We start from the raw sequence: 10,454 nt of genomic DNA, 5'->3' as shown, positions 1-10,454 counted from the left end.
TGCATAGCAAATTCATCCGCTACCATCGAACCTTCCACTTACAATGAGGTTGTGAAAGATCCTAGGTGGATAAAAGCAATGAAAACTGAGATTTTAGCACTTGAAGGTAATCAAACTTGGTAGATCACTAGTCTACCTGAAGGCAAGAAACCTATAGGCTATAAATGGATTTTCAAAGTAAAGTACAAAGCTACTGGTGAGGTAGAAAGATTCAAAGCAAGGTTGGTTGCTAAGGGTTATAGCCAACAAAAGGGAATTTATTTTCAAGAGACATTCCCTATTGTTATGATGAAAACAGTGAGAAAAATTATTGCCATTGCAGCTCAAAAGCATTGGTTCATACACCAAATGGATGTCTACAATGCATTTCTGCAAGGTGACCTTCATGAAGAAAATTAAATGGACCTGCCACAGGGATTCAAGAGCCAGAGGAGCATAAACCAGTGTGTAGACTCTTGAAGTCCCTGTATGGTCTAAAACAGGCTCCCAGGCAGTGGAAGGCCAAGCTATCTGAAGCCTTGTTGAAAATGAGATTCAAACAGAGTCAGCTAGATCGCTCTCTATACATAAAGTAGAATAGTGAAGGTACTTCTATTGTCTTAATCTATGTAGATGATATGTTAATCACAGGAGACACTATAAGACTGATTGAAGACACAAAAGACAAACTTCAGCAAGCCTTCAAGATGAAATATCTAGGTGAACTCAAATTTTTCTTAGGTATTGAATTTGTAAGATCAAAAGAAGGTATTCTGATGCACCAGAGAAAATATGCATTAGAGCTTGTATTTGAATTGGGACTTGGTGTTGCTAAACCAGCTGCTACACCTATATACACAAACATCAATCTGACTACTAAGGAGTATGATGATCATAACTATAAAAAATGAGCAAGGACACACTGATCCACCAGCTAATCTGCATGCTTATCAGAGACTCATAGGAAAACTGTTGTATCTCACTATGACCAGACCTGATATTGCTTATAGTGTCCAGACTCTCAGTCAGTTTCTACAACAACCGAAAAAATCTCACATGGATGCTGCTATCAGACTAGTAAAAAACATGAAGAAAAAACCTGGACAAGGAGTATTAATGTCCAGTCAAGCAAATGCAGAAGTCTCTGCATACTGTGATGCAGATTGGGCATCATGTCCATTCTCAAGAAGATCTGTCACTAGCTACTTGGTAAAGTTAGGAGAATCTATTGTTTCTTGGAAATCTAAGAAGCAAAACACAATTTCCAGGAGTTCAGCTGAAGCTGAATACAGAAGCATTGCAGCAAATGTGGCTGAACTTGCAGCAAATGTGGCTGAACTTGTCTGGTTACTGGGACTATTAAAGGATATTGGGATTGATGTCAAATAGCCTGCAAAAATTCACACTGATAGCAAGTCAGCAATACAAATTGCATCCAATCTTGTATATCATGAAAGGGCCAAGCACATTGAAATAGATTGCCACTTCATAAGGGAGAAGATCACTCAAGGACTAGTTACAGTCAACTATATTCCTACCAGGGATCAACCAGCTGATATGCTAACTAAGGGCCTCAATAGAGATCAACATGAACATTTTATGTCCAAGCTAGGCATCCTAAATCTATTTGGGATCACCTAGCTTGAGGGGGAGTGTTGAAAGAAGAAGAAAGAGCTACAAGTTCAATGTAACAGTTAATCTGTTTCAGGAAGTTAGTTATTTAACTAACTGTGTGAAGTATAGTTGATAGAGTTAGTTAGGAAGTTAGATTCTAGATCCTTCCATGTAACAATATATATACATGCTACTCACTGCATGTAAAGCTAAGAAAACACAAGATTCAATCAATGATCAAGTTCTCCATTCCATTTCTTCTCTGATCTCTCTTCTTCCTTCTTCTCTAATCTTCAACTTACAGAGTTCATATACCAAGAAATCTGATTCTGTTCAGCTTCATTGTAGATGAAAAATAGGCTCGAGAGGTTATTGAAAGGACCCCCGAGGGTATTTCACCATACAATTTGTTGACAGAAACATTGAAATACTTCAAGTTTTGAAGTTTCTCCAAAGACTTAGGAATGATTCCGGATATATTATTGTGAGAAAGGTCTAGGAATTCCAAACCTACCATGTTGCTCATTGAGTCAGGTATAGCTCCTTGCAACTTGTTGTGTCTCAAAGAAAGGTGTGCCAGATTTTGTAATTCTCCAATTTCTCTAGGAATTCCATTTGAGAATTGATTCATCGATAGATCCATCTTTGTTGCAGACTTTAGATTTCCAATTCTTGGAGGTAAAAAACCTACCATGTTGTTTGACGATAAGTCAAGAACCACTAGATCTTGAAGGCTTCCTAAGCTTGGTGGTATATTGGAAGTAATATTCCCTAAACAATTAGGAAGAGACCCTGAGAGTTGATTTTGACCCAAGTAAATAGCACCCAAATGCTGAAATTTACATATATAATCTCCAAAAAATCCTGTAAGTTTGTTGATACTCAAGTTGAAGCGCTGAAGGTTTCTCAAGTTGCCAATTGTTTGCAGAAAGGTCAAGGTCTAATAAGCTGCTTAAGTTCCCAAAATCATTGGGCAGTCTCCCTTTGATATTGCAACTGCTTGCGTAAAATCTTATAAGAGATTTGGAAAAGTTCCGTACAGAGACTGGAAGCAAGCTGTTTAGAGGGTTTAAAGTTAGAATAAAAAATGTTAAATTTCTGCAATTGGTTAAGGAAGTCAGGAACCTTAATGATGAGTCGCTGGTTAAATTGTTTCCCCCTAAATTAAGATACTGTGGATGAGTCAAATATCCAAGTGAGTTGGGAATCAAGCCAGTGAGTTTGTTGCCTGCAAGCTCTAGACGAGTAAGCTTTGAACAATTGGAGATGGAATGAGGAATAGTCCCAACAAGATTGGTAAAGGTCAGATAAATCACTTCAATGTTTGGTATGACAGAACACATGTTTGGTGGGAGGCTTCCTGATAGATTGTTGAATGAAAGAGAAATCACTCTTAACCTGGATATGTTGAAGATCTCCATTGGAAGTGAACCACTAAAACTATTATCTGCAAGATCAAGTACCTCCAACTCAATGAGATTGCTTATCTCTTTGGGTATTTCACCTGGAAACACAAATTGTGGATTCCTAATTAGTTTAAATAGTTGGTTCAATCTAGTAAACTTATTTTTGCTAAGATATAAGAATTGCATCTTGTTTAAGTTGTCAATATCCCTTGGTAGAATCCACTAAGATTTTATATTTTATATTGTTGGTGATACGAAAGTATTAAAAGACAAAGGAGAAAAATATGTATAGAAGATAAATATATTTGAACAGAGCCATTAATATGGCTTCAATGTTTCCTCTTTCAATGTTTTCTCTAACCATTGTCAACATATTTTCTAACCCATTTATAATAACATATTTATTGAAGTGTAATAGCATATTTGTGCGTTCATGATATTTTCCCCTTAAAGTCTGACATGCTATTCACTTACAAGTGTAAACATTTGTTTTTCTTTTCGTTGCACATCACTTACTCAATAGAACTTATTATATATAGATAGATATGTCTTGAACTTTATAGAGCTTCTCAAAGAAGTCACTAATTCAATTGAAAAGCTTAAATCCCAGAATTCAAAGATAACCATTAATTGAATTAGATATTGTCTCCCTAAATTTTACTTTCATGTAGTATTCTTTTTGCACTTCTCTCAGGATTTCAAGATAAAGAATCTCTAAAAAATTCTGTGCTATCGATTTTCATAGTATGTTTCAATTAGATAGCATGTAAAATAGACAGTAGAATAATCTAATCATCCTCCCTTGACCCTTATCTACGCCTACTATGAAATGGACAAATCAGATAAGATGTTTGTAATGTAATAAGTCGTGTATTATTTGAGGGTAGTGAATTGTTATTCTGTAGTTTTTGACAAATACTTAATTTTGTAGAAGCAAATTCAGTTCACGAATCTTACATGAACAAAAGATAATCATGGCAATAGTGGTTTGAAAGGAAATGTAGTTCCTTTACACTGGAATAACAAGATACTCCAATCAATTAAAGATATTAGATATCTTACTTGATCAGAATATCAAGTAGTGGTATGTTATTTTTTTATTATCTTTTTTTATTGTAACTACTTTTTAATACTAAAATATGAATTTGAACTTCCATAGATAATGACTATGCGTATTCAATGAAGATGAATATTGTTCTTGATAGAATGACCATGTTTAAATTGGTAGTTAATCTTTTCAATGTTGACGTTGTTGCTGAAGTTTATATAAATAGCAATGATGAGGATATTATAATGCAATTATCTTTCTCTGTTCGAAAGTACATTAATTGTCTGTTGTTTACTTACACATCTTATAGCATCCTGATATTGTTGTTTGCCAAGTCTCAAAGGGAGATAAAGATCGGTAATTTCAAAACTTTCTTTTTAATGTTTTAAGTTAATCTCTTCAATTGTTGTTTTATTAGTCTTTACGTAAACTCATTACCACAATTCATTTTCACAAACTTCATATTTTCATTTTGTAGGATTACAAGACTGAAAATGACATGATCTCTCCTTCTCCTAAAGAGACCTTGGCAGGAAAAGAAGATTAGGATTTTGATACATACCATATGTAAAAGAAGTTGCTAATGATCTCAATGTACAACTCTCAAGTAACATTCTCGGCAAAGTGGTTAAAATATAAGGAAAACGCAGAAAATATTTCCTCAAATATTAGCTTTCTCTATTTTATTTATAGAGCGATAAATTCTTTAACAATATTTGGTATCCAAATTTGCCCGTTTCATATGGCGTCCACAACCATTAGTGACTTCTTTTTGATCTTATGTGCAAATTTGTGTTCACATTCATTAATCTCAGCTTTAAAAGGGCTATGTGGTTGTGGAAAATCTTCTATGACACCATCCATTAGAAAGTGAAATCATAAAACATATTATCCTCTAACTCACTCACAATCATTGTAGTGACTTGGTGAGAGTGTGTATATCTAAATTTTCCTCCTTAGGAGGAATACTCTTAACAAGAAAGGCTTGTTATTCCTTAAACAACTACAAGTGAAAAATGCACTCCATTTGTGAACTATCACTTTTGACTTGCCAGAGCTGTGATGATATATGGTATTATGTCTTTTTTATCCAATTTATTATCAGAAAATATGAATTTCTATTTGTTAATACCATCAACATATTTTGCTATAAATATTTTTTCTTAAAAATTCATATAGTTAATGATTTTTTATATCATGTTTATGTAATTTGTTCAGTATTTCTTTTAATTACTGTGTGAGAAACTAATTGATGACAATCTGGAGATAATATTTGAAGAGGTATCAATTATAGTTCATTAGAATTTATTACTTCTGTATTTGATATGGTTTGTTAGGGATGTCTGAAAAAAATATATTCTCAATATTTGATTACAAGGTACTAAAATATATTTAGAGTGAATAGACCATGACTTCTAAAAAGAATATATTTTCCTATATTTTGGTTACATGTAATTAGAACGTGAATGAAAAAAACATTAAATTTAAAGACTAAAGATGTTCATAGATTATAAAGAGTCTAAGTGGATGTTTAGATGGACTTACATCTTTTGTACTTATTATATGGTTCTTTACTTATTTTAATCTTTTTTGTTTAAAAATAAGTACTCAAAAGCACTTTTTTTATTTTACACAAAAATTTTAAAAGTACTTCCAAATTTTTTTGACTTAAAAACACTTAAAATAAGTTAATTTAAATGGGTCCTAAGTTATGATATGCAATCCGCGCATCGCGTGGGTACTATACTAGTATATCATTATGAGAAAGGTCTAGGAATTCCAAACCTACCATTTTACTCATTGAGTCAGGCATAGATCCTTGCAACTTGTTGTGTCTCAAAGAAATTTCATTTGAGAATTGATTCATCGATAGATCCATCTTGGTTACTGCCTTTAGATTTCCAATTTCTGGAGGTAAAGAACCTACCATGTAATGTGACGATAAGTCAAGAACCACTAGATATTGAAGGTTCCCTAAGCTTGGTGGTATATTGGAACTCAATTTATTGGAATCGAGATGTATCCTCCTAAGGGAAGTAATGTTCCTTAAACAATTTGGAAGAGATCCTGAAAGATGATTTTGATCCAAGTAAATATCACCCAAATGCTGTAATTTACATATATGATCTCAAATAAATCCTGTTAATTTGTTGTTAGCCAAGTCGAAGCGCTGAAGCTTTCTCAGGTTTCCAATTGATGTGGGAATCTATCCAACCAAGTTGTTTTCAGAAAGATCAAGGTCTAATATGCTGCTTAAGTTCCTAAAATCATTTGGAATTAGCCTTTTGATCTTGCAATTGTTGGCGTAAAATTTTATAAGAGATGTGGAAAAGTTCCCTACAGAAACTGGAAGAATGCTGTTTAGAGGGTTTGAAGATAGATAAAGAGTTTTTAAATTTTTGCAATTGGTTAAGCAAGTTAGGAAGCTTAATGAAGAATCGCTGGTTAAATTGTTTCTCTCCAAGTTTAGGAACCATAAATGAGTTTGTTGCCTGCAAGCTCTAGACGAGTAAGTTTTGAACAATTGATGGAATGAGGAATAGTCCCAACAAGATTGGTTAAGTTTCCCAGATAAAGCTCTTCAATGTTGGGTAAGATAGAACACATGTTTGGTGGGAGGCTTCCAGATAGATTATTGAATATAAGAGAAACTACTCTCAGTCTTGATATGATGAAGGACTCCATATCAAGCAAACCACTAAAACTATTTAACCCAAGATCAAGTAGCTCCAACTCAACGAGATTGCTTATCTCTTTGGGTATTTCACCTGTCAGCACATGAAGAAAAAATGAATACATGCTTTAGTTTGAATTGATAAGAAGACTCTTGAATTACTTGGTTATGGGAGAGGGTGTCGACAAGAACTCCGAAGATTATGTAATAACTATATACTTCTTTTCCCTATTGTTATTGATCAAAGTCTTAAGAAGGATGTACATATTATATATTTTTTTCTTCATTAAAGATCTTAATTTAATTTTCTATGAATTTCTGATTGTGCAGGTTTGTATGTCTCAAATATATAAACTGATACTTTATTACAAGTTAGCTAACTACTAACAGGAGTACAAATTTACTTGTTATTTCTTAAAAAAGATTAATTTTAAACATTATAAGATACTCCTTATATGGTGTTTCTTGTCATACGCTTGAAGATTTATTTATAATAGTTAGATTTTATTACTCATTACATGCATAAATTTACAGAATTTTAAAAGTTCTAATGGATCTATAAAAATTAACATGAGACACCATTCGAATATAAATGTACCTATAAGATTGTTCTGCCATGCTGACAAAATTTGCAGCGATGAGATATTGAATAAGGAGATGACCCAGTAATCTGTTTTTTCTCCATGTCTAACGCTGCCAAATTAACAAGATTCCAATTTCTTGTGAATTATCCCTGAAATTAATGTGTAATAAAATAAAATTCTTAAGTAATAAGATACAATAGTGCTAGTATTCATAAGGTGAAACGTACCCGTGAAATGGTTAGTTCCAAGAGCCAATATCTGCAAGTTACTCAATCTTCCAATTTCACTATGTATTGGTCCATCAAACTCATTTTCTGATAAAGACAAAATTTGAAGTTGTGAACAATTTGATAAGCTTGTAGGCATATTACCATGAAGCTTGTTATCAGACAGATAAAGCTTGTTTATGGATAAATAAAGCCCTTTGAGTATTGGGAGACCATTGCATAAACCATTGGGAAGACTTCCTGATAAGCTATTGCCAGTAAATGCAATGACTTCAATTCTTGAGATATTGAAAATTTTGAATGATATAAAACCCATTAGCTGATTATACTGTATGACCAACGAGTTCATGTTGTGAAGATTGCCGATCCCTTCTGGAATGTTTCCATGAAGTGAATTATAAGATAAATCTAAAGTCTCCAACCTTGAGGCATTCGACAGTGACAGAGGAATTGAACTTATGATCTTGTTACCTCGCAACCTTAATTCTCTAAGGTTTATAAGACTTCCAATCACTTTTGGTATTTGTCCCTCAATGGAATTGAAATTCAGATCCAAAGTCTCAGGTGTGGACATATTAGAAAATGAAGAAGGGATGGAACCAGTGAAACTATTATTTCTAATATTAATAACTTGAAGCTGGTGTAAAAACCCAAACCAAGAAGGAATCGCCCCTCTGAAGTTGTTTAAACTTAAATCAAGAAACTCAAGCCGACGCAAGCATGTCATTTCTTGAGGCAAATTTCCATGGAAATTGTTGCTTCCCAAGTCAAGAGAAACAAGAAATGAGAGGTTTCCAAATTCACGAGGAATCCTACCTATAAGAGTCACGTTAGAAAGATTCAAGGACTTCACTCGCTGGTGGCGAGAACCACAAGTGACTCCCACCCAATGACAAACAGATGTAGCGGAAGACCAACTTTCATCTAATAAGTGAGAGGGGTCTAAAACGATTTGGGATTTCAAAGAGAGAAGAGCCAATTGATCAGTGGTAATGTTGGTTTGGGTCATGGCCGAACTAGCCATAACATTGTGAAGCAGCGGGAGTACTATTAAGAGAAAAGAACTGAAGGCTTTCTCCATTAGTACAAAAATTAGTAGGAAAATGGTATGGCTTATAACATGGGGTTTTGAGACTTTAAATATCAATGAAATCTCCCTTTTGGTCTTCATGATTTTGAAAAAATTACTTTTCTTCATTCATTCTGTCATATTTAGCGCGGCGTTAAAATTTTCATTTAGCTGTTACAAAATAAAAAGAAGTAAATTCACGAAAAAGTCAAAGAGTGTCAAATATGACCTTTAACTATTCAAAAATGCACAAATATGACCTTCGATCCTACATGGAAAAACTCGTGTTCAACACGCAAAATTGGGTGCGTCCAACTTAAAATCTAAGGGCATAATACATAAATATGACCCTAAACTTGACACCAAATTATAACTTTGACCTTAAACTTTGACAGTGCACAAATATGACCTTTTACTTGTCACGAACCGAACCGGGGCCGTGGCCATGACGAGCATCTCGAACAGTGAAGGCCCGAAACACCCCTATCTATCTGGTAATCATGCACATAATTCATAATATAAAAAGAAATGTGGAAGATACACAATATTACGGAAACATGGTCATGAGTCTAATGAAATCAATAATGGGAAATAATGTCCCACAACATCTATCGACATTTGAAAACCGTCTATGAAATCTCTACTACATGACTAAAACCAAAAACTGTCTGAAAACTGGGACAAGGCCCCAGTAGACCCAAAACTATTAAATGATAAATAAACTGCTAGACATTAGGCATTCCGGAATATAAAAGGCTCACCACTTGACTCTGCAAATCTGTCTGAAGAATCTACTGATTATCTGAATCCCTAGATAGTGCCTCCGAACCTGGGAGGGAAGGGGGTCAATACAAAGTACTGGTATGCAGAGCAATCCAAAACAGAGTAGAGATTTTTATATATAAAATAAATGAGAGCTGTTACAAAAAACGTTATTGCAAAATGATTTTGAAAACACATGGGCATAGTATAATGATTTTTCAACAACAATGCAACATATCTGAGCTAGGTGGTACACCCTACAATTTCACATTTTCACCAACTGTCAAATCTCGGTTGCCGTCGAGATTAGAGTATAAGTGAGGGAAAGACACAAAAGATCACATAGCAGGGTGTCTCGACCCAATCATTTATGGTAGTGCACAAGATCACAAAGCAGGGCTCCTAACCATAATCCCAATTTGGGATGACATAATGTCAGGTACACAAGATCACACAGCAGGGTACCAAGTTCCCGAGTAGGCAAACACGGTTTCCAGCGTAGTCATTTGACTCGTGCTTTCTTCGGATAACCACCTATCTCACAAAATCAATGCATGAAACTCATTTTAATCAATCACATGTCATAATCTGCAGGGTATCGTCATACCCGACTTGCAAGTCATCAATATCACATTAACTTCTCATATCATTTACAACTGTAACGCCCCGATTCTCTGAATCGAAATGCTACACGGTGCTCATGACCCCAAAGAACCACAAGCTAACCCATGACTGATATATGTACCTATAAACTGCATAATATCTCATAAAATATGCGAAAACATGAACTATAAGGCCGTAAGCTTCAATACTGATACATATCTGAAAAACATGGTATAACAATACCAAAAAGAAACATAAATACTGAATTCTGAATATCTAATCTGACATCTAGTCCGAAAGCCTCTAACTGAACTGAATAAGGAGTTGAAGGAACATGTCTCTAACTAACTCTATGAACTGAAAAACTAATCTGAAATACTGTAATAAAGTAATAATAATATTGTCCTAGAATGAAGAGGAGCACTGACTGCTGAAATCTGCAATGCTACTGCTGCTCTGAAACTCGTACCTCTGTACCTATGGCATCA

General features: G+C 34.3%; 2 protein-coding genes across 2 annotated transcripts; both read right to left on the bottom strand.

Annotated features, from left to right (window-relative positions):
* Window positions 1-1,823: 1,823 nt before the first annotated feature.
* On the bottom strand, window positions 1,824-2,287 carry LOC124894543 (receptor like protein 29-like). The gene is made up of 2 exons (XM_047405168.1): window positions 1,998-2,287; window positions 1,824-1,884 (listed from the first exon to the last, which is right to left on the bottom strand). Exons 1-2 carry the CDS (start codon window positions 2,285-2,287, stop codon window positions 1,824-1,826), a joined length of 351 nt encoding a protein of 116 aa, XP_047261124.1.
* Window positions 2,288-2,432: 145 nt separating this feature from the next.
* On the bottom strand, window positions 2,433-8,613 carry LOC107855224 (probable leucine-rich repeat receptor-like protein kinase At5g63930). Its single transcript, XM_047405167.1, has 4 exons — window positions 7,533-8,613; window positions 6,540-6,815; window positions 2,767-3,097; window positions 2,433-2,649 (listed from the first exon to the last, which is right to left on the bottom strand). The coding sequence occupies exons 1-4, from the start codon at window positions 8,611-8,613 to the stop codon at window positions 2,433-2,435; spliced, it is 1,905 nt and encodes a 634-aa protein (XP_047261123.1).
* Between the last annotated feature and the right edge of the window lie 1,841 nt (window positions 8,614-10,454).

This window comes from Capsicum annuum, unplaced genomic scaffold (genome assembly GCF_002878395.1).
Source record: "Capsicum annuum cultivar UCD-10X-F1 unplaced genomic scaffold, UCD10Xv1.1 ctg75042, whole genome shotgun sequence".
NCBI lineage: Eukaryota > Viridiplantae > Streptophyta > Magnoliopsida > Solanales > Solanaceae > Capsicum > Capsicum annuum.
The sequence above is the reverse complement of the archived record's forward strand: the minus strand, read 5'-3'. Positions and strand labels throughout refer to the sequence as shown.

Bases quoted from the DNA above. Each gene is read 5' to 3' on its own strand.
- LOC124894543 (XM_047405168.1), bottom strand. From the start codon at position 2,287: ATGGTAGGTTTTTTACCTCCAAGAATTGGAAATCTAAAGTCTGCAACA. The intron at 1,885-1,997 runs GTATGGTGAAAT...TGTAAGTTGAAG, and splicing joins AATGTTTCTGTCAACAAATT to ATTAGAGAAGAAGGAAGAAG.
- LOC107855224 (XM_047405167.1), bottom strand. From the start codon at position 8,613: ATGGAGAAAGCCTTCAGTTCTTTTCTCTTAATAGTACTCCCGCTGCTT. The intron at 6,816-7,532 runs GTACGTTTCACC...ATGTGCTGACAG, and splicing joins TGGAACTAACCATTTCACGG to GTGAAATACCCAAAGAGATA. The intron at 3,098-6,539 runs GCAACAAACTCA...TTGTGTTTCCAG, and splicing joins TACTCGTCTAGAGCTTGCAG to GTGAAATACCCAAAGAGATA.